Here is a 24,316-nt window from a genome sequence, read left to right as displayed (position 1 = left end):
CCTTATGCAGGGGTGAAGGTCCAAAATGGAAAGAGAAAAGAAAGCAGAGACGATGCCTATACGGCTCCCACCAGGTGACCCAGTTGTTAAGTGGACATGACGTGTAGTATGTACATCTGCTTCCCAGAGAGGGCAAGTTAGTGAGCAAGGAGAACTATACACAGAGAGTCGAAGCTGTGTCCAGGCTGCCCTGCACACTTCGAGAATGTACAAACCAGGTGCAATGTTTCAAGAGGTTGTCCGGTGCACAGTGCACCAAGCAGGCTTCTACATGGCGAAGGGAAGCCCCAGTCGAGCCCCTCTTAAGCTGCAATGTCTTCGTAAGTGGGCACGGCCCTGCCTAAGGGACATAGTGCAGTTACCAAAAAGTTTTTGTTTTGTTTTTTGTTTTTTTGCTTTAAATACCAAAACTACAAAAATCAGTTTATAGAAACTGTTTTCTTTTTTTTCCCAAAACAACCACCAAAACAAAATGATCCCCCTAAATCAAAGCGAAACAAAATACTGTCAAGTGTTAGTCTTTCTTCTAAAATGAAAAGCCATCCGCACTCAGCCACGTGACTGGGATGAGAGGGGCTTGATCTACTTGGTGACCACTCTGGCTGAAGGCTCAAGGGGAGTGGCGGTCAGAGAACCATGGAGTGGCTAACAGCCGCCCCGGCCTCCCCAGTTCTGGGCTAAGGGGAACACATTTCAGACTAAGCTCCAGGAGTTTTGTGAATTTCAAGCCTTAACGATCCAAGCCTCCCCAACCGAGCCTTCGACTTTCCTATGGGTGTGCGGTTTCTTTCCATAGAATTGTGCAAGTCAAAGCCCTTCTATATAAAGGCATTTAGTAGTCCATGGTCATGGCGGATTGTCATACACTCGGCCCCCTTTCGTGGGCACTAATCTGAACAAGGGACTGCTCTGCACATGTTGTCCACAATGGCAAGTAGGCTCCACTTTCATCTCTTCTCACCAAATCTCAGAATCACCAGTCACGTAGTGGTTTTTCTGTCTCTCCCTGTCCCCACTCCCTAGCCAAGGTTATTTGTCTTTAAGGGTGTCAATCCAGAGATGGCTTGGGTTCTCCAGATAATACTCAAAGGGCAAGCTTTAGGAACAGCCAAGAACACAAACAAAACCACTGCCCTCATTTGCCTGAATGGGGACTGCTAGCTCTAGGGTTTGGCCACTCAGCCATTTCGGAAACTTAGTAAGCGAAGCCTTCAGCATAGGGGAGGCTGCTGCAGCGATCCATGTCCAGGAGGTAAGCAGGGTTGTCTTCGAAGTGAGTCAGTGGCAGGGTGTCCTCGTCGTTGAGGGGGCATTCTGACTCTGCCTTCAGGAAGGGACGCTGATTGTCTGGGAAGGCCATGGAGAAAAGCGCATCGGGGTCGCAGACAAATTTGTAGACGTACCGTTCCCCGGCCACCTGCATTAGAGCACACAACGCAAGACTCAGCTAGGACAGGGTGTGGGGCTTGAGCAAAGACATTTTTAAGAGGCTAATCTCTCAGGGAGTCAAGAATGGAAGGGCTAATTAGTAGCTGATTATTCCAATCACATCTCAGGGACCTATTACCTGCCAAGGGTTTTGTTGACACCATAGTGCAGTATTATAGAAGATGGCATTTGAATTTCAAATGCAAGCCTGTTAAGCTCTTTCAGCAGCAAGCCTCACTGTCTTACACTGACAGCTCAGTCAGCCTGGTTGCATTAGGGGAGATATGGGGACTTAAAGACACAATGCAGATGACAGACCCACATTTCCAGTGACCTCCAAACCTTACAGTTTTCCCAGGATGGATGTGCTATTTTGAAAGGTTTGGAGCCCCTTGCTACTTTTCCCTTCTTTGTGTGTGTGTGCGCGCGCGCATGTGCGCGCGCGAACATCCGTATGTGCAGAGGCCCACGGCTGCGACCAGCAGCCTTCTTCATCACTCTTCCACCTTATTCTATGAGGCAGGGACTCTTCAGTCAAACCCACAGCTTGCTGAAATAGCTTTAGAGATTGACACAGTGGAATTCTGAGGCTGGAATTACAAGGGAGTCCTATACCCATGTACTATTTATCTGGGGGATCTGAACTCCAGCCCTCTTGCATGGAAAAAACATTAACCATTGAGCAATCTCCCAAGCCTGGGTTAAGATTAAGACAGCCTCTGTGGACCTAAGTCTGTTCCAAGCTCCACACCCTGCTCCCGACACTTCTGCTTGTGCATGCGTCTACTAAACTGGAAACTCACTGTGCAGCTCAGGCTGGCCTTGGGCTTAAAATTCTCCCGCCTTAGTTTCCACATACATCTGCACTTGGTGACAGTACAACCCAAAGGTCTTTGTTACTCCAGGACCTTGTCATGCTGCTAGCCCAGGCTGTTGGTTCTTCAGTAACAGTGAGAGAAGGAACAGGCAAATTTGTCAGGCACTGTAGGACCGCAGCTACAATTCCTGATTACGAAAGCACACCAATACTAAAACACCCCAATGGTGGGTTAGGCCAGATCTGTCATTCTGCTGAGATCTCACATCTCTTGGGCTTAACTCTGCTGTAGCTGCAGGTGCAGCCAGAGGCAGAAGGACAACCAGACATCCCAGAGCCCTTACAGCTGATCCTCAGCGGCACTTCTTCCAGTCACCAACGCACATCTGTGTCAACATTCCCTGGCACTCTGATACTAGAAATCAGGGATCATGCTTATCAGCACAGAGAATACAAGCACCAAAGCAAGCCCTAGGGGCAGCAGATGGATACAATTAATCATCCTGACTATTCATTTGTTTGTTCATTCATTCATTTATGTATTTTTTTATTTTTAAGGTGGAGTCTTTTTGACGTAGCCAAAGCTAAACTGAAACTCACTATGTAGCTCAGGTTAGTCTTGAATTTAAAATCCTCCTGCCTGAGCACTGGGACAAGTCTGTACTACCAAGGCTCTCTCTATATCCTGTTCTTGGGTGGATGGCACCACAATAATCCAAAAGCAACATGGCTTCCATCACTGGTGTCATTGCTGTCTCAACTCGGTTTCACTTAGGAGGGCACGAACCACCTTTGACACTGACAGGCCCCCTTACCTTTAAATTACCTCATTTAGTCATGTTAACAATAAAGCAATGGGAGCACATTATTATCACGTAGAGATTTTCAGGTCTATTATCCTGAGGTTGGACCAGAGCCCTGCATTTTCACTGTAAGGGATAGGAAATGGTACATGACCCAACAGGCTACTACTAAAGAAAGTTATATGAACCAGCCAAAGCCGCACTTCTGGGCTTTCCTATACCCAGAAATCAAGAGTCTCTTTGTCCTTAGTTCTAAGCTACTGTGCCTAGAATTTACACTCTTTCATATTTGATCTGGAGCTCTGGGACTAACTGAGGAATGACATCACTTGTAGTGGTTTGGACGGGAAATGCACCTATAATCTCAGGCATCTGCTCGGTCCCTAGTTAGTGGCACTAACTAGGGTGTGCTTAGGAGGTGTGCCCTTGTGGGGCAAATCTATGTAACTGCTGAAGGGCTTTGAGGTTTCAAACCCTTGTGCCACTTCCAGTTTGCTGCCTCAGCTTCCTGCTTGTGGCCCAAGAGGTGAGCTCTTGGCTTCCATTCCTGCTGCACTGTCTGCCATTTCCTACCGTCATGGACTCTTAAACCCGCCGGAACCATAAGCCCGAATAAATCCTTTCTTCTATGTGCTGCGTTAGTCATGTTGATTTTTTTCCCTCTTCCCAAGACAGGGTTTCTGTGTATAGCCTTGGTTGCCCTGAAGCTGACTCTGTAGACCAGGCTGGACTTGAACTCACAGACCTGCCCCTGCCTCTGGAGTACTGGGATTTGTGTTACCACCATCCAGCTTGGTCATGGTGTTTTAATCAGAGCAACAGAAAAGTAAATGATAAAACATTTTCCCCTGTATTGGAAATATGATCTGATATTAAATGGGTTGGGGGAGATAAAAATCTCCTAAAATTGACTGTAGGACAGAGGCACAGATTAACTGGTGAAGTCTGAAAATACTCCAATTTCTTTTTAAAATTAAACTTCAAAGCATTAAATGCTTCTTGTTCTATGCATTTCAGAGAAGGATACACAATCTGTGTCATAAAGACTGCCCCAGTGTGTAAATGTTAGACTCTGGGGAGACGTACAGCATATATGTGCCACTTAAGAAAGGTACAATCAGTCCTACCTTCCTCTCATGGTATTTTAAGGTTGTGGTCCCTTACCCCCTATCCTAATGAGGACTCTGTAGTGGCTTTTCCAAAATAGGCTTTATTTCTATACTGCAAAGAAAAACCTCATGCTGAATGACTGTAGCTGCTATCTGACAAATTCTGGGGTCTCTTAAGTTACAGGCTGCACAGGTTTGAAAGAGAAACAGATGCTGGGTGGGTGGTGGTGCACACCTTTAATCCCAGCACTCGGGAGGCAGAGAGAGGAGGATCTCTGTGAGTTCAAGGCCAGCCTGGTCTACAGAGTGCATTTCAGGATAGGCTCCAAAGTCACAAAGCAAAAGCGAAACCCTGTCTCGAAAATCAAAAAAAAGGAAAGAAAAAAAAGGAGAGAAATATATTGTCTATTTTTCTAACTCCTTGAAAGGGTTTCTTGCTGCGATGACAACAATGTAGATGGTTGTATCCCAAATGTTTAAACAACTAAGGTTTCTAGCTCTGTGGAGTAGAAATCTTAGGTCAATTCCTTCATGTGTTTCTTTACATATACAACAGCAGCTGGCCCAAGTGTCTGAGTCTTTTGTAACCAGAAGCAGCGTAAGAAAAGCAGAGGAAGTCAATTTCCTCTTGTGTCTTTCACATAAAACTGTCATATACTCAACAACATTAAAAGCATTTTTTTTTAAAAAGTGTCCATTTTTAAAACACGTATGCATGTGGACCCGAGTGTTATGTGTATCGCGTGTACAGTACCGGTGGAGGCCTGTGGTGTTGGACCTCCCAGACTGGAGTTACAGAAGGCTGTCAGCTGTCTGACGGGGGTGCTGGGATTTGAAGTCAGGTCCCTGGAGAGCAGCAAGAGCTCTCAAATGCTGAGCCACCTCTCCAGTCCTAAAACTACTTTAAATACCCTATTTGTCTCCTTTCTATTTTAAGTTTTTGGAATCAGGATCTTATGTAGCCTGGGCTGGCCTAGAAATTGCTCTGTAGGTGAAACTGGCCTTGAATTTCTGATCCTCCTGCCTCCACGTCCCAAGTGCCGACATTGTAGCTATGTACCACACCATCTTATGATTCCTGTCTTTTTGTTTGTTTCTAGGTTCTCTTCTACCACAGACTCACTTATGAGGCTCGCGGGTTTCTTCTAGTTACTGTAAATGTCCTTATTGCCAAGGCTAGGGTCACTTTCTCCTTGAAAGCGGCAGAGGGCTGTAAGCATCTGCAATTGCTCACCTTCTGCATGATGCCCTTTTCATAGTAATAGCGTAGCGAGCGGCTCAGTTTGTCATAGTTCATGGCTGGCCGATTCTTCTGGATGCCCCAACGCCGAGCAACCTGAAACAAGAGAGCAAAGATGCAAACACATTCCCAGGGGTGACTGTTCTATAACTCAACAGTTCCGGCTGACGACGGCTTCTCTCACTCGGAAAGTAAAGCGTTTACTTCTCTCAAGATCAAATACTAAGCAAAGGCGATGATTCGGCCACAGTTCTCGGGAGGTGAGACCTGGGGGTAGATGCCTCCTAACACTGTAAGGCTGTAGAGGACTTGGTTAGCATCCCAGAGGAGACCAGCTCTCTACTATTTCTCAGTTTATGAATTATTGACCAATACTCACGGACCATTAACATATTGCCATTAAGTGCTATGGTTTCTGTAGCAGTCAATAAGGGATAATTAGAACGGTCATTCCTGAGACATTAGGAACATGTTAGCGAGCTGCTAATGGGCCTGCAGAGCCGAAGTTCAATTCTAATAAGATTGGAGAGGGGCTGTGAGATGTTTACTTATTGCAGCTCATGGACTAAAGGGATTCAGGTCATTTCGGCCTCCTGCCATCCCACCTTCCCTCCCCGCAGACCTGAGGATGGACAGTAAAGCACACAGCACCATTAGCCATTTAATGAAAAATTAACAGGGCTTCTCACACAGCTCGAAAGTGCATTACAGCAACCCGGTCCACTTGAGGTGCAGGGATGGGGAGATGTAATTGGAGCTCTGGGCAAAGGCACTACAGCAGGGGAATTTCCTACTGGGCTCTACTCAATTATCAGGGCAGCAAGTTCTGATCTCCACATCTAAACTTTCACATTCGCACTTGGGAGGGCAGCTGTCAAGGCAGATCGACCGTGGAAACGTGGGATGGCTGATGTCTTCATTTCAGTCACCTTTGGAAACTTCAGAACAGACCACCTAATGACATCCTTTTGATGTTTTTCTAAATTGTGTTATTTGGAGACAGGATCTCTCTATATTGCCCAGGCTGGCCTTGAACTTTCCATCGTCCCATGGCCGCTTCCCAGTTGCTTAGATCATAGGCACGCACCACCACTAACCCCAACTTGCTCTTTTAAGACAGACACACAAAGAGAAGTTCACATCAGCTATTCGAGGGGCAGGGGTGTGACAGAAACTCCTCCTGACTTCAGGATTCTACAGTGACCTCTAGCCAATACCAGAGACGATCTGGGAAGGAAGAACTCATGTCCTAATTATACCAGGGCAATCCACCACAAATCTTGGATCTCCCCACTGTTCCATTTTTTTTCTGTCAGTTCAAGTCTAATGTCAAAAAAAAAAAAAAAAAAGCAAAAAAGCCCCAGAGGCAAAATTTAGCTAAAAGCGAATCCTGTTTAGCAGCCATTTTTATTTGAGACAGGATCTTATTATGTAGCTGGGGCTAGCCTGGAACTCACTATGTATGTAGCCCAGGCTGGTCTCAAGTCACAGAGATCCACTTATCTCAGCCTCTGAAGTGCTGGGATTAAAGTTGTGTGCCAATCTATCCGGCAAAGGTAACTATTTCAAATCAATGGAAATACTGGTAAGAAGAGAAATTTGCTAAGGTCATCTCAGTCCTGCAAGGTTCGACAGCAAGTCACACTCTGGAGCTGTTAACGGGTCTGCCACAAGTGACAGGGAGTGGCCGGGCGGTGGTGGCGCATGCCTTTAATCCCAGCACTCGGGAGGCAGAGTCAGGCGGATCTCTGTGAGTTAGAAGCCAGCCTGGTCTCCAAGAGCTAGTTCCAGGACAGGAACCAAAAAGCTACGGAGAAACCCTGTCTCGAAAAATCCAAAAAAAAAAAAAAAAAAAAAAGAAAAGTGACAGGGAGTGTCAAGGCAGCTGGCTTCATCTCTTTCCTCCACTGGGTGGTAGAAAACGATTTTGCCCTGTCTTCCTTCGGCTTGAATGGTGACCCCTTTGCTGTCAGCGCATGCGACAGCTTCCTGAAGAGAGGCTTCGTGCAAGTGCAGATTCCAAGCTGCTCTGGTAGCTATAGCTACCGACTCATCCTCCAGGCTGGTGCCCTGTGATTCAGTGGCCTTGCCACACTGCTCCCTCCACAGCGATGCGTGATGCAGCTGGCTGGAGACTTGCTGTCCCTATTTGGTGTTAGGAGGAGCAGGCAAGAGAACACTGCCAGCTCGCTTCTTCCTTCTGCTCCCCAAGTAGTAAGTTATAGAATACACACTTTGGGAGCCGAGGCTAACGGGGGGGGGGGAACCTCACCTATTCCTCTTCTAAGAGTAAGCGGTCACAGAACAAGGTGTGGGTCTCACCAGCAGCCCAGCCTCCCATGGTATCACTTATCTGCCATGCTCAACAAACAACCCTGCCCCCCCCAAATATTCCTATTAATGCAGATTCACAGTTAAAATGGCTCCAGATTAAAGCCGAGTCAGTCATAATTGAGAGGGTGCTAAGCTGGGTGACGATCAAAAGACATTTGATTAGGGGGCCTGCCAGAACGCAGAGCTACAACCACAATTTCCATGCGCAGTGTAATGGATATTATGGATAATTACCCAGAGTGCACTACTCAGCCACACAGCTGCCTACAATTACATCCCCAACAGCTTCCTCCTCGGCTTCACCCTTTAAGCTCCCCCTGACAAGTTCTTCCAGCTTTCCCTGGGAGCTGGTGGTATCTTCCTGACATTAGCAAGGACAGGGCCGTCACAGTTACACAAGGCGTGGAAGAGGGAAAAAAAAAAGATCAAGCACTGTGCAGGCCAAGGCTCAGGGCTCCAAAGATGTCAAAGGGCTCTGCATCGGGGAGCATGAGCACGCCAGGGACCTCAAGGCTGGCAAAGAAAAGCAGTTCCTCAAGAAACAAGGGTGGGGTGGCGGGGTGGCTCAGTGGGCAGAGACATCTGCTCCCCTGGACTGGATCTTCTGGACCCACATGGTAGAGAGAGAGTTCACTCCTGTGGGCTATCCCCTGATACAGCACATGCAAGCGTGCACGTGTCACCCCCACAATAAAAATGCATTGATGCAAACCAAAACACCACAATGAAGACTGCTGCTCAGTCAACAGAGAGGCTCAGGGCTGCCATAGGCTTCACCCTGGTGCCTTGGGAGCCGCTTGGCATTTATGAGCATTCTGGGTTAATATTGGTTCCTTACCCTGGTGCCTTGGGAGCCGCTTGGCATTTATGAGCATTCTGGGTTAATATTGGTTCCTTCATTAAAGTAAGAAAGCAGGGGCCCTCTGCCATCTGTCCATCATTTTCCTGACCGCTGGCAGGAGAGCGGAAGATTCAATAACAGCCTTGCTGAGGTTCATAACCAGGTTTACCTGCAGCTGGACAGCCTGTGCTCAGGCCCGAGGCGGTGGCAATAAAGCCATAAAAGCTCCTGTTTGTGAATGAGATGAATCAATAAGAGCTGCCCACACGGACAGGCTGCCTTCCATTTCCGAAAGCCTCAGTGAGTCAGGGTATGGGCCTATCACCAAACCTCGTTAGCCAGGCCACACTATTAGGAAAACAGGGAGGAAGGGGTAGCCTATGTGGGGCAGTGGCCCCCCAGCACGGCTGGTGGCTCAGGCTCCATCTCCACACAGCTGAGCCCAATCAGAGGCTGTTTGTAGTACTCCCCGTTGAGAGCATGTCTGCAAATAAACAGGAGACAGGGAATGCCACAGACATGGTGTGCACACAAGTGTGTACGTGTGGTGCTATGCTCACAGGGAGGCCCGCGGTCCAAGTTACACGTCTTCCTCAACTGTTCAACCTTCTGAAATCAAGCCTCTCTATCCCTGGAACTCATCCATCTGATGAGGCTGGACAGCCAATGAGCTCCAGGGAGCTGCCTGTCTTTACTCTGGGATTACAGATGTGTGGTGCTCTGCCTGGATGTCTCAAGGGTGCTGGGGATCCACACCGGAATCGCCACTCTTGGGTGGTAGGCGCTCTGCTGATTGAACCTTTTCCCTAGCCTCAAAAACCCATGTTTTATACTACTTTAAATGAAGCCTGCCTTTTCTGACCAAGTTTCTATTCCACGTTTTCTCCTTCTTTTTCTATCTCAGCCTTCAGACCACCTTCTTCCAAACACAGCGTCAGGCTGTTGCCTTCTGCTGCTCACTCTGCAGTTCTTAATGGGATGCTTCCCAAGAGGGCTGTTCCCATTTCTATTGTACCAGCTCAGGAGCAGTGGCTGCCTAACCACGCACTATTAAAGAAGCGTATGTCGGCCAGTGAGCGTGTGTATGTGTGTGTATCTTTTCCACCTACAATTTTTGAAATCCTAAACCAAATGAAAAAGAAAAATCACTCCCTTTGGCCTGCGATGCACTAATAGCCTGGTTTAATTCCCTGTGTTGTGTGTTCAGAAATGGGTCCTATGGGGACATGGTACTCACTGAAGACAAAGCCGTGGGTTCAGTTTTAGGTTTTTCTTTGAAAAGTTCTGGGCAAAAAGATGGTGACAATGTTTCCTTTTTGGAGGGAGCCTCAATGAAGAAAAAGCTTCCATAAAATTGGGCTGACAGGCGAGTCTGTAAAACAGCAGTTATTAATCTATGGGTTGTGACCCCTTGGGGAGGGGTCAACGACCCTCTCAGACGATCTGAATACCAGATATTTACATTATGATTCATAAAAGCAGCAAAATTACAGTTATGAAGTAGCCATGAAAATAATTTTATGGTTAGGGGTCACCACAACACAAGGAACTGTATTAAAGGGTCTCAATTAGGAAGGTTAAGAACCACGGCTAGAGCCGGGCGGTGGTGGCACACGCCTTTAATCCCAGCACTCGGGAGGCAGAGGCAGGCGGATCTCTGTGAGTTCAAGGCCAGCCTGGTCTACAAGAGCTAGTTCCAGGACAGGCACCAAAGCTACAGAGAAACCCTGTCTCGAAAAACCAAAAAAAAAAAAAAAAAAAAAAAAAAAAGAACCACGGCTAAAGAGTATTTTCTTAATTAGTGATTGGCATGGGAGGGTCCATTTCATTGTGGGCAGGGACACCCCCGGGCTGATGGTCCTGGTTTCTATAAGAAAGCTAGCTGAGCAGCACTCCTCCATGGCCTGTATCAGCTCCTGCCTTCAGGGTCCCGCCTTGACTTCCTTGGATGATGAACAAGGATGTGGAGGCATTAGTTAAACAAACAAACAACAACAACAAAACCAAATCCACAACAACAAAACCCATTTCCTCCCCAAGTTGTTTTGGTCATGGCGTTTGATCACAGCAGCACAGCAATAATAACCCTACACTAACTCAACAACCAGGATCCTACATAACATACTTAAAAAGAAAAAAAAAGTATTTAATTCTCGGGCTGGGGAGTTGGCTCAGCAGTTAAGACTCTGCTCTTGTAAAAGATCCAGGTTTGATTCCCAGCACCCACATACCGCCTAACAACCACCTGTAACTCCAGGATCCAATGTCCTCTCCTGGTTTCCATAGGTACTGCACACATATGGTACACCAACATACACCCAGGCACAAATACATACATGTTTATAAAATAAATACTTTAACCATTTAGAGACATGGGAAGTATGTAGTGGGGTCAGTGAGACGGCAACAGGTTAAGGCACCTGCTGTCACCACCAATTCCGGCAACCTGAGTTTGATCCCTGAGCCCCCCCCCCCACAGGAAGAGAACTGATCCCCTAAGTGGTCCTCTGCCTTTCACACATATGCCACGAATTTAGTGCATGTGTTGCATGCAGACCCACATTAAACAAACTCATGTTAAAAAGGAAAAGAAATATGTAGTAGGATAAATGCATTACACAGTATGTTCATACAGCCTCAGCTGCGGGCTGCAACAGACTAGGGGTGAGCTAACAGGCTGGAACACACGGTATGCTCATACAGCCTCAGCTGCGGGCTGCAACAGACTAGGGGTGAGAGCAACAGGCTGGAGCACACAGTATGTTCAGACAGCCTCAGCTGCGGGCTGTAACAGACTAGGGGTGAGAGGAACAGGCTGGAGCAGGCTATAACACACAGTATGTTCAGACAGCCTCAGCTGCGGGCTGTAACAGACTAGGTTTGAGTCTGTGCTGCAGAAACAGCATTTCCAAAGCCTTACAAGGAAGAACACAGCCTGGTATCATGCCTTCACCCCTCACTTTTTTTCTCCCCAGGAGTGTTAAAATATTGTTCATGTTCTACAATGAACCCTGCCTGTTCGTTTGGCAACATGCAGAAAACTGACCTACTGATGGGAAGAACGCTGCTGTGCCCACCAGCTGGAGAGAAGACGAGAAGGCAACGCACACTTGAAACACAAAAGCCTCACTCACATCCAGCATCGGCCGCGGTGGTTTAAACAAGAAACGTGCCCCACTGGTGCCCAGCTGTGGAGCTGTTTGGGGGAGATCCCAAAGGCATGGCCTTGCTGAAGGAAGGATGTCCTTGGAGATGGGCTTTGAGGTTTCACAGTCCTGAGCCGTGCCTGGTGCTTGCTCTCTTTGCTTCATGTTAATACCTGAGCTGGGAGTGCTCAGCTGCTTTCTCCTGCCACCATGCTCCCCGCTGTCCTGCCTCCCCGCCACGGCAGAGTCTAGCCCTCTGTAGTGTCGAGTCTAAACAAACTCCACGCTGTTTCATTGAGGCAGCAGAAATAAAAAGGAAGACGCCAAGACTTACCTCTTCCGGTTCTATCAGCTTAAATTCCATGCCTCGGCCAGTCCAGGCGATGAAGTGGGCATTGGCTGGGTCATCAAGAAGGGTGACAAGGAACTGCCACAGCTGAAGAGAGCCTCGCCTCTGGTAAGGGGGCCCCTCTCGATACAGGGTGGGCTCTTGCTTGACCTTGCCTGCAGGGGACAGGGGTCCATATGTTATAATTGGGGTTGGAGCTTCTCAGGGATGTGCACAGAAAGCAGTGGTTTCCAGTGGCGGCACCAAGTTGTGGACAGGCGTCTTACCTTCCAGTCTCTCGGGCACCACGCAGGTGTCATCGAAGTATAGCCTGGGGTCCTTTTCATACGTGAATCCTGAAAGTTTAAGGAGAGAGACCAAACTGCTTAACATCCTGTGCTGTATGAAAAACTATGGCGTTAAGGACTAAAGTGGGATTCTTTAACATAACCTAGAAACATTATTATCATCATTTGTGTGCACGGTGGGGGGGGGGCATGCGGAGGTCAGAGGGTAACTCTCTGGGGTTGGTTCTCCTCTCCTACCTTGTACAAAGATTCTGGGACCGAATTCTCTCACTGATGCACATCCTTTCCTTTTGTGTTCCTAAGTTCTCCTGTAGTACCTATGCCAGATGGAATTTCCAGAGACTTCCAAAGGACTCAAGCATTCAAGTTCTGATGTCACTTCCCTGGCCTCAGTTCGAGCTATCAGGGCTCAGGCTGCTAAGTCACGTAGCTTCCCTCAGATCTTATGAAGTTTGGAGGGGCCAGTGTTGCTATGACTAACCTGTCTACGCTGGTCACCCTGGTTAGCTTTGCTTTATTTGTCTATAGTGTTATCATTTTCCTTTCAGCTAATAGTAGCTCAATCTTCCCAGCAAGCTTGCCCAAGCCATCCATACACCTTACGGGCTACAGCAAAATAGAGAAGGGAAAGAAGATGGGTAAAGATACAGGCCTGCAGGAGACCGAAGAACAGCATAACTTAAAACAAGTGCGGATCGCTGTCCTCAGACACAGCAGAAGAAATCAAAGTCTTCCTTGTGGTAGAGTTGACAAAGAAAGGAAGGGTCAAGAAATGGAAACTGTGCAGTCTGAAGAAAAATATCAAGAATGAAATAGTCGAGGCACAAAGTGAAGGGGCCATGGGAAAGGATGGCCACACACCCTCCACATACACACGCTGGCCTGCGTGCAGTCTGGACCACCAGGTAGCCTGCCTCCCACACTGCAACAAGATGTGTGGTTCACATCCATGACAGCTAACGACTCCTATGCTCTCTGCCTGAAAGGTATTAGATTTGGTGTACAGTCCTTCAACTCTAGGTTCGTCTCTGGCTTAGTCCCTGGTTGATTCACCTGGCTCAAGATTTAGTCTGTGTGCCCTAGGCATGCAGAGGGGACAAAGAGGGGACTCTCTGTAACATGAAAACCCCACAGGTGAGGGAGCCCAGATGTAATCCCTTTCCTGTTATCCTTGGCTTCTTCGGATCAGGCGAAGAAACGCCTTGGCAGGCCTGGCACCATCTTAAAAACAGTGAAACGTGTAACAGATTGTTTTGATCTTTGTGGGCTTTCATCTTTCTGTCTTTAGCCTCGGGCATGATTTTTTGATGGTTTAACAGCACCACATAGGGGCTGGAGAAATGGCTCAGTGGTTACAAGCACTGGCGACTACACCAGAGGACCTAGGTTTGATTCCCAGCATACACATGGCGGCTCACAACCATCTTTAGCTCTAGTTGTAGGGAAATCCACCGCTCTCTTCTGGCTTCTTCTTGTATGCCATGCACATGGTACAGCCATAAGCTGGCAAAACACCCACAAACACTCAAAATTTAAAAAAGAAGTGTATTTTATTGGCTTATCCCCCACTGATTGACTTCACTAAAAATTTAGGCCACATACCATGCTGATGTGAGCAGGTACTAAGAACACAGTCACGTACCTTATTCTATTAGGTTTATAATGTCTATCAGATTAAAGCAGGAAGCAGGTAACAAAAGAACAGGAAATAAATGACATAGTATAGCATAGGGGTTAAAGAGTGCAGGCTCTAGAACGAGACAGGTTGGCCCCGCTTAGTTGTGTGACTTCGAATAAATCAGTTTCACTGTGTTCAAGTTTCCCTGCTGGTACCGTTAGGAGGATTTAATGACTTAGTGAGTTTCCTGCGCTATCTTCTCAACAGAGTGTAAGCATAGCTTCTGGTCCGCAAGCGTGAAACTAATGACACCTGAAGAGAAACAAACGCAGTGGCAGACTGTGACAAGCACTGTTGAGAGTCTGAATGATCCCGTGTCAGGTGTGGAAGGCCGAGCCTTCCACCCCAGCGCTCTGAAGGCAGAGGTAGGTGGATCCCTTTGAGTCCCATTCAGCCTAGGCTACAGGATTAGCAATGAGATTGCCTCAAAAACGAACAACCAACCAAGCGACCCTAAAAGACAGCATGGTAACTTTAATCCTGACATCCCCTGGCACGGAGTCAAAAACTCTCAAGTCTAAGGGTCCTATCTTAGGCAAGGGTCCTAGGTGTTCTCACGGCACCTTGCACACAGTAAGTGTTCAAGCAATATTCGAGGTACCACAAGAGCTTCTGACAGTTTAAGCAAGGAAGGTAGACAGGGTCTCGTGTAGCCACATAGCTGTGCATGACCTCCCAAGTGCCTAACACCTGGCAAACTGAATTTTATGACAAGCTGGTGTACTTGACGCTATCAGCAGGACAATTCCGTGCGTCATGCCTTTGCCCTCAGCTGCCAGGAGGTGATATATTTCCCACCTTCCATATGTGTTTTGCTACCCTAGTGCTGTTTAAATGGTCTCATTATAAAGCCATCGGCAGTGAACTGCTTTCCGGCTTACACGCCCGTCACACCTGTCACACGTGCCCTGCTGTTCTCAGTGCTGTCCTCTGAGGGAAAGAGAACGCATCCACAACCCCACCAGACACTAAAGTCTTGTTGGTTTTCAAAAACTTATAAGGAACATCATTCGGGAACATTCTGTGGTTTCTAGTTATTGCCACACGAGGTCCTCTAGCACACCTGGAAGAGGTTTCTGGTCTGAGCAATAAAGTCAGCTGAGCTCACATCTGCAGTTATTTCGGTTGTGGCCAGAACCATCTAATCACCCAAATAAAGGCGCAGGAAGGAAGAGCCTGCTTGAAGGGCGAAGTGGAAATGAAAGACTCGCAATATCACACAAGGATGCCAGGTGAGTACCCGAGGCAGGCCGGCTATCGTAGCAATCAGAGATGCCAATCAGAAGCGCTTGTTTTGATTAACTGTTTCCTAGGCATCTGTGGTCAGGACAGCGAAGGAAGGAGAGACAAACTGGGCCAAGATAATTTAGAGCAGTTTAAAAACACTGGCTTTTTTCAAATTTACTTTTTTCCCCCCTCAATGTGTGCGGTCAGCTGGGCAAAGGAATAGGTTGGAGGGCGGAGGGTGGAGGTGGCTTCACAAGATGGTTGTGTGTGTAGTAAGCAACCCGAAATCTTACTAAAAATATTTCCCTTGAGAGCATGCTCTTTGCTAAATGTTGTAATTATACAAACTGTGTGCCTCCCTCTCGTCCCTGCTCTCTCCGCATGTGCTTGGTACAGACATCAACCGCCTCGACAGGAACAGGGAGGGATCTGGAAGCAGCCTACACAGCTGTGTCTACACAGCCAGGGGGCCAGTAGACAGCCTGCTGGCCCCAAGGCACACAGCAGGGAAGAGGCCCTGGTCTTGCTTAGCCTGGGGGAAGCCCCTAGTCAACTGGTCACTTGCTTTTGTTTGTTTTTGTTTTCCAGACAGGATTTTTCTGCGTAGCCCTGGCTGAAATGGACTCACTCTGTAGACCAGGCTGGCCTCGAACTCACTGAGTTCTGCCTGCCTCTGTCTCCTGTATGCTGGGCTTAGAGGTGTGCACCACCACAGCCCAGCTTCAACCAGTCACTTGTAAGAAACAACCAATGCTTTCGGAGTATCTAAAATGCCACAGGCGGGTGGTCAAAGTCTCAGGTACATGGGATCTCACCCTGGAATTTGGGGGTCTCATCACTTAGAATAAAGCCTTACTTCAAAACTTTAATTTAAAAGCCCCCTCAGGTGAGGCTAAGGTACAGTTGAGGTTGAGTGTGGGTTTCAAAACTGAAAAGAGAGACTTCTGGGCTCCATGTTGGAGCCTTTGACTCAATAGCTACACTAGGTGGTTTTGTACGTCAACTTGACACAAGCTAGAGTCATCAGAGAGGAAGAAGCTTCAGTAGAGGAGATCCCTCCACGAGATCAAGTTGTAAGGCATCTTCTCAATCAGTGATCCACAGAGAAGGGCCCAGGCCATGGTGGGTGGTGGCTATGCCCGGGCTGGTGATCCTTGCTTCCTATACCCAGAGCAAGGTATAGGAAGCAAGCCAGTAAGCATTCCCCTCCATGGCCTCTGCATTGCCTCCTGCCTCCGGGATCCTGCCCCGACTTCCTTCAGTGATGAATAGCAATGTGGAAGAAGTCTGAGCCAAATGAAATAAACCCTTTCCTCCCCAACTTGCTTTTTGGCCAGTGTGTTTGGCCACAGCAACAGGAACCCTAACTAAGACAGGGGCTCTTGGGAATTTGTCTATCCAAGCTCTAAGGGAAGCTGGTGCCACCAGTGTGGGGGAGACAGAGTTCTAATGTGGATGGATGTGTTTGACAGAAATGAAACATACTTCAGGAGATCCACTCTATGGAAAAGTACTTCCCTATCTCCACGCTTGGAAAGGAGGTCCTCACTCCACCACGCTGCCAAGAAGAGTAACTTCTAGCCCAGTGTAGACCTCTCGGGCCTTTCAGCTTGGAAATTTCTTCTCCGCCCCACAGGGCTCCTTCCCATCACATGAATGGACTGATCTGCCATTGCCATCCATTGATGCAGGAGCTATGCATTCTGCAAATGGTCCTTGCAGCTCTGACAGCTCAATTATCCTCCTCCCCCCACACTGTGCCCCCCCCCCTCCAATTCCCATCCAATTACTTCTTCAAACAAGTCCTAAGACTTAAAATCTGGCAACTACACACTGGAAACAGACAACAAATTCTGGTCTTCATGAAACCTGGCAGTAGACATCTCAAAAATGTCTTGGCCCTTTAAACCAGAAAGGTCAGGAATTTAGCTTCAAGAAGTAATCAAAGAAACATGGAAAGATTTAATTAAATGAATTAGATGAATGTTCATTTATAATTATTTTGCTGAGGTATCTGTGAATATTTAAAATTTAACAAGAAGGTCATAGCCAAATGCACCCTTCACACAGTACGCACTATGCAGCCACCATGGAAGAGGCTGCTGAGAGATACTGGATCTGGGTGATTTCACTGGACAGATGTGGAGTGAGATGAAGGCTGGGTTCTGGGCCCTGAGGGGCTTGTCTCAGAATTTGGGGTCTACCACCTTCCAAGCATATCATTTAGAGTGAATCTTGTGGAGTTTCAACAGCTAACAACATCCATCTTACAGGACTGTGAGATGATCAAATGGCTTGCATGCAAGTAAACCGCTGTCATGCAAGAATGACTCCCACTAGAAGACTCGATAAAAGGAATCCTGGCATGATCTGTACATTCTGTATAGATGTATGCACAGAAAAGCAAGTTCATGACTTCCTGTGGACAGCGAAATCTGAATTTTATATTTGTGTCTGTCTATGTTCTCTAAACCATGTGTAATCCATATTTATTGCTGACGGAAAGGATAAGCTATGAAGGTTTGTACTGTGAACAAAAGTAGCAGAAAAGCAAAGGAAGGTTCTCTAGAACCGCTCGGATTCCAGCTCCTTTCTGATCATTTCCTTGAGGCTACGTGCTACAGGATATCTATGCATCTTCTAAAAACTCTATGCATGACATTAGAGGGCACACTGTGCGCCATACTGAAGGCCAGAGGACAATTTTCCAGAATCACTTCTTCCACCACGTGGATCCTGAATCAAACTCACGTCGGGAGGCTTGGCAGCACCTCTGACCGCTGAGTCACCTTTGCTAACCCTTACTCTGTGTTTGCCAAGGATGACCTTGAACTTCTGATCCTCCAGCCTCCACCTCCTCCTGAGTGCTAAGATTATAGATATGTGCCTCCGAGCCTGGCTATGTGCTGTGCTCACAAGCTCAAAGAGAGCCTTCTTGATTGGTAGGTGGCCCTCTACCAGCCAGGCTACACCCCCGCCCAGCATCTTGACTGCTTTGTATTACTGTTAGTCCAATTAGCTTGGTGTTATAAAAGATAAGGTCACAGATCCAGCTCTGCCCACCACTCTTGCTCCTAATTAAAAGTATCTCAGACCAGTTAGTCAGTTCTAAAGGGACTGTGGACTAGAACCTGAACAGACAGCATCCAGCGCTCATCCTTTGTGTACGTGGTTGTTTGAAATCTTACGTCTGGAGGTCAGAGGTCAATGTCAGACATCATCTATCACCTTCACCTCATTTTCTGGAGACAAGGCCTCAAACTAAAGCCAGAGCTCACTAACTGGCTAGACTGGCTAAACCTTAATGTGCATTTATTCAATAAACATCAAGGCATTAATTCATGCTTGTCGGCAAATCACTTCTTTTTTCCCCTCCTAGCTGTCCTTAGTTTATCCAATGAAAAACACCTCTGCTACGCCCTGATGTGTTTTGTACAGAGCAGACCCCTGCAGAGTCTTCGCAACTGTCCTATTTATTGCCATCCTTTCCTGCGAGCAGCCAGCTCTCTCTCTCTAGCCCTCTCAAGGCCTGAAGAGCTGTGACTTCCCTTTCAACAAAATCATCTATTACATCACCATTCCGATGATGTGCTACCCACCCAAACTAAGGGAAAAGCGGAAACGCGCCCTACAATTCTTTCCCAAGATGTCCTTGGACCCATGTAAAACCTCCTGACCTGAGACCTAAGGGCCAGTTTAGGCTGACATAGCTGGAAACAGAGAAACCAAGTTCCCCTTTTCTTCGTGTTGTCCTAGGAACTGTGCACAGTGAGGGCCACTGCCATTCACAACGATTACAGTCTCCGTGCTTAGGCAGCTGGCTCACAGTAACTGCCGATTCCTATCACGAAGCTCTCAGACGCATGAGCTGCGGAAGGCCTAACCACTGACCTCAGAGCTCAGTTTGGAAACAGAATAATTCTAAGTTAAGCATATGCATTACCAAAAAAAACTAAAGGAGAAAAAAAGAAGAGGAGGAAGAGGAAATCCTCCAACTTCCCCGTGTGTGGTGGCACATATGGCCCCTGCCCCCAAACAAATTAACTGTAAAAGGGCAAAAGCGAGCTCCTTACCGTCATGGTTGCTGGAGAAATACCCTCCTCTCATGTAGGATGACTGGCAGTTAGGCACTTCTGAAAGGGAAGCACAGATGCACACATTCTTCACTGTCTCTACAGAACAGCAGACGATACGCCGGGCAGCAAAGCCCTTAAACCCACGTTCCAGGGCCATGCTCTTTATCTCTTGCCAACTTGACCCAAATTAGAGGTACTTGGGAAGAGGAGCCTCCAGTGAGCAACTGTCTCTGTCAGATTGGCCTGTGGGGCATTTTATTGATTAATGATTGATACGGGAGGGCCTGACCCATTGTGGGAAGTGCATATCCGAGACAGAACATCCTGGAAGTGTGTAAGAAAGCAAGCTAAGGAAGCCATGAAGAAAAAAAACCAATCCAGTAAGCAGCATTCCTGTGGCCTCTACTGCAGTTCTGGCTTTGGCATCCCTCAATGGTGATGGGCTATGTAATCCCTAAGCCGAATACCTAACCCTCAACACCGCTCCCTGCACTACCAAGTTGCTTTTCATGAATGTTTTATTACAGCAACTAAGAACCAACCTAGGACAAAGGGCAAGTCTTTGGGGCCTTGTTCTGTGGAAGGGTACCATGCTAACAAACAATATGGTAAACACTAGAACCCAACACCTGCAAGCAAGACTGCCTCATCAGGACTCACAGGAGAAAGAAGAGAGAAACTTTGTCCTCATCTCACGCATTTCAGAAACCGGCTAACAACTCATCTGGCCAGAAAGCTAATGGTAACACGAGAAGCCAGCTTTCAAAGGGGCTTTAGGATGGGGTGGGGGAAGAGGATCGCTTTAGACCTTTCCCAGTCTGCTCCTTTGGCCACTGATGCTCACAGCCAATTCTGCTGCCAGAGATGAGGGTATTTAAGGCCGAAGGGATTAGTGGAACTAAAGCATCGAAGCCAGGATGAGAACTGGCAGGGTGGGTACTGTAGTTTGGCAAGCATGTTTTCTCCATGCTGGATCTGCTATGCTGAAAACTAAACCACACTCAAGCGATCTCTTCTTCAAGTCCCATGAGAAGAGAGTGACCCGGGGGAGCACTGGGACGAGGCTTCCAATGTGATGCTTGCTTTTCTTCAAGGGAATGGGATGAGACCAAAAATTGATGGAGACAGATAAAAATTTGTCAATGGAGGGACGGGGGCACTGGAGAGATGGCTCAATGGTCAGGAGCACATACTTCTCTTCCAGAGGACCTGAGCTTCAACTCCAGCATCTACATCAGCCTCACAGTCACCTACAACTCTAGCTCCAAAGGATCTGACGCTTCTGGTCTTTGGAGGAACTCACATACACTGATACTAAACTGAACTAAGCTTGAAATTATATATATATTATATATATATAATATATATGTAACATTTATTATATAATAAATATTATAAAAATAAATGTGTGTCAATGCTAACCCAAAAGGATAAATGTTACCATCATGACTTTCACCAGCAGCTATTTTTCCATCATTATGTGGTAAGTTTCTCCCTTACCCTACCTTCTCGATTCCCCCAAATGAGTTTCTACCCAAATGGTGCAATCTATGTGTTCTCTCAGAGACCAAGAGCCAATTCTATACCCCACTCCACCCACAAGGGCCATTCAGCTTCAGATTGCTCCAACCTTCCAAAGGGGCTTAACGAAAGTCCACAGTGAAAGGCAGAAGCACCTAACAGCCAGGAAAGACTGGGAACGCTTCAGCAAAGGGGGGCAAACGTGTTTTTATACCTCCAGTCTGCAAGGTTCAAGGAGTGCTTTCCTCTGGGGTCCCAATGGGTCTGGCCCACAAGACACAGAGAAGAGAGATCAAACAGCCTCTTCATATGCTGAAGCTCCTAGACAAGCAGCAGTGACCCTCACAGGTCACAGCTCTACCTGGGTCGGCTGTACTGACAACAATGCCACAATATATGAAAACACAAATCGTATTCCTTGTGTCCAGTGCCATTAAGGGTAGGGCATCACCCAAGTGTGAGTCCAAGCAATCCTCAGCTTTGACTCAGAGGTATATTATATACCCTTCTGAATATCAGCAATTAATTCATTAAATTCTTTGAGGGCAGTTTTTTTTGTTTGCTTGTTTTTGGTAGTGCTGGGCATGGAACTCAGGATATTGTATTCTATATACTGAGTTGCACACCAACACCTGAAGACAACTCTTAAACAATGATTACTTAAAGCATCACAGACAACGGACTCAATACTGATCAGACAGATGAATTTGAGAATATAGAAGCCAATACAATGAGTTTATGCTAACCTGAATCGGCGCAGTAATCTCGGGGTTCCTGCTTGATTCCCATTGGTGACTGGAACCCATGTGCTGGAGGACCAGGCATCCCAGGGACCCCATGTTCATAGAGTGGGTCATGGTATTCCTGCTTGAATCCCTGAAGGGGTGGGGGAGCAGCGGGGACAATAGGCTCCGACATCTGTCGGTGGTAGCTGGGGCGATTATCTCCAGGAACTCCTGACTGAGGAGGGAAGGGGTGGCAGGGTTCAGACAGCTGTCGCTGAAATCTGGAAGAAGGAAAGAGTTATATTGTTTAATACAAAATGAATACTTACTATGATTCAGCATTGGGGATTGGCCACATATCTGGTTTAAAAAGATGAATTAATGTCTAAGTTAAGAAAGTATGTTGTTCCATTATTAATGTGTGTATGTATATGGACACGGGTGGGTGGGTACATGTGCTGTGACACACGTGATCAGGGATCACTCTGTGGAGTCATTCTCTCTTTCTGCATTTACATAGGGTCTGAAGCCGGAACCCAGGGCATGCTGAGCGTATATAACATGTACCTTTAATGGCTGAGCCATCTCGCTGGCCCACAAATTTTGAAAAGAACTAATGACCTACTTGGTACGGGTACACACCATAAAACTGCCATAATTACAATAAGAAATGAAAAGTCAACTGGTAGATCAAAGAAACCGAATTTTTTTTTAAAAAAAAATCAAGAACTGTCAAGAATATTGCAAAATATACTTTTATTACCTGTTAAATTAGGCATTTCAAATTTGTAAGGAAAGTTAGGTTCCATTTTATACTAAGTCTACAGCATCGTATGGCTAAAAGATTTCGTACTATGAAGTAAATATACATGAGGACTTACACAATACAGGGGTGAGAGAAGTTATGCTAACATCAGAAACCATCAAGATAAACATGGACATGAAATCAAAAGTAAAACACAAAAGCGGGAAGTGAAAAAAGTCACCTGTGATAGCCAGAAAATGCCAGAAACAAAATCAAGAGTAAAACTGGGAACACAGCATGTTGACAGGGCTCTTCCTTTCATTTTATCTGTTTATTTGTGAGTCTCAGGACTCACAGATCCTCCAGCTCCAGCCTTCTGAATGCTAGGATTACAGGTGAGTACCACCAGGTCTTTCAAAAGCTAACTCCATCTCAGCGTGGTGGTTTGAATGAGAATGGCCCCCACAGGCGCATTTATTTGAATGCTTAGTCACTAGGGAGTAGCAGTACTTGAAGGCTTACAAGGATCAGGAGGTGAGGCCTTGTTGGAAGTGTGTACCACTTGGGGGTGGGCTCTGAGGTCTCCAAAGCCCAGCTAAGCCCAGAGTCTCTTTCCCATAGATCAGGATGAAGCTCTCTGCTCCGCTCCTCTGCCAGCACCACACTTGCCTGCCGCCATGCTCCCAGCCACGATGATAATAAACTCTGACATTGTAAGCAAGGCCCCAATTAAACACCTCACTTTGTTAAGAGTTGCCTTGGTCATGGTGTCTCTTTACAGCAGAAGAGTGGGTAAGTCACTGAGTGCGTGAGGCAGACAGGAAAATCAGTCACGAAATAGTAAAGGCCATAAATAAAAAGTTTATTAGCGATCATAAAAGGGGGCCAGAGAGAGGGCTTGGAGCACTCGCTCCTATTCCAGAGGACTCCAATCAGTTTCTGAACCCTACTGGGCAATCCTCAACTGCTCCTACTCCAGCTCCAGAAGATTGGATACCCTCTTCTGGCCTCTATCCTGTACACAGAGGAAAGAGGGAGGGGAGGGGAAGGGAGGAGAGGAGGAGAAAAAAGACCAAGTTGGCTAGTGAGATGTTTCAATGGGAGTGGCACTTGCCACAAGGATTTGGTCCAAGACCCACATGGTACAAGAAGAGAACCAATTCCTATAAACTGTTCTCTGGCCACACACATGCTGTGTGGTGTACACACTCACACAGCAATAAATAAATATAATAAACATTTTTTTTGACTAAAAACAAAAATTACCTTGGGATCAGACTAACCGAGGAAGTGAAAGACCTATACAATGAAAAATTTAAAATTCTGAAGAAAGAAACTAAAGAAGTCACCAGAAGATGGAGAGACCTCCCAGGCACATGGATTGGTAGGGTTAATATTGTGAAAATGGCCATCCTAGCAAAAGCAATCTAAAGATTCAAAGTGATCCCCATCAAAATTCCAACTCAAACATTTTCAGATATTGAAAAAAAATCTTAAAATTCATAGGGAAACAATAAAAACCCAAACGGCCAAAACAATCCTAAACAACGCAAACACTATGGGAGCTATCATCACCGCTGATTTCAAGTCAGACACCCCGTAAGCAGAAACAGCATGCCACTAGAATAGAAGCTGACATCATGGACCCAAAAGTAAGTTCTCGTTCCTGTTGTATTCAACAGATAAAGCGGTGCTGGTCAAACTAGGCAGCTCCTTGCCACTCACCCTGCACACAAGTCAACTTCAAATGGATCTCAACGTCAGACCCAAAACTCTGAAACTTCTAGAAGAAAAAAAAGTAGGGACTACACTTCAGGAATACAGTCTTAGGTAGGGACTTCCTAAATAGTAGCCAAAGCCATCCATCAATCGGGACTCCATGAAATTCAAATTTCTGTATTGCAGGAAGCTGTTGATGAGGGAAGAGGCCATCAAATGGGGGGGGGGGGTCCGTCTTTGCTAGGTTACCTCTGACAAAGGATTAGTATCT

The 24,316-nt window shown here is 46.8% G+C and overlaps 1 protein-coding gene across 3 annotated transcripts in view; it reads right to left on the bottom strand.

Annotated features, from left to right (window-relative positions):
• Positions 1 to 369: 369 nt before the first annotated feature.
• The window catches only part of Etv5 (ETS variant transcription factor 5), a 63,169-nt gene continuing 39,222 nt past the window's right edge, over positions 370 to 24,316 (bottom strand). For all 3 annotated transcript variants that reach the window (XM_057765630.1, XM_057765632.1, XM_057765631.1), the window contains 6 exons: positions 21,603 to 21,862; positions 19,333 to 19,392; positions 12,334 to 12,402; positions 12,053 to 12,222; positions 5,392 to 5,493; positions 370 to 1,417 (listed from right to left, as the gene is read on the bottom strand). In XM_057765630.1, coding sequence (XP_057621613.1) covers positions 1,196 to 1,417; positions 5,392 to 5,493; positions 12,053 to 12,222; positions 12,334 to 12,402; positions 19,333 to 19,392; positions 21,603 to 21,862 — 883 coding nt within the window. In that variant the 3' untranslated portion in view covers positions 370 to 1,195. The remainder of the gene's footprint in view (positions 1,418 to 5,391; positions 5,494 to 12,052; positions 12,223 to 12,333; positions 12,403 to 19,332; positions 19,393 to 21,602; positions 21,863 to 24,316) is intronic.

This window comes from Chionomys nivalis, chromosome 3, assembly GCF_950005125.1.
Source record: "Chionomys nivalis chromosome 3, mChiNiv1.1, whole genome shotgun sequence".
NCBI classification, from domain to species: Eukaryota; Metazoa; Chordata; class Mammalia; order Rodentia; family Cricetidae; genus Chionomys; species Chionomys nivalis.
Note: the sequence above shows the minus strand (reverse complement) of the source record. Positions and strands in the feature narration are given on the sequence as shown.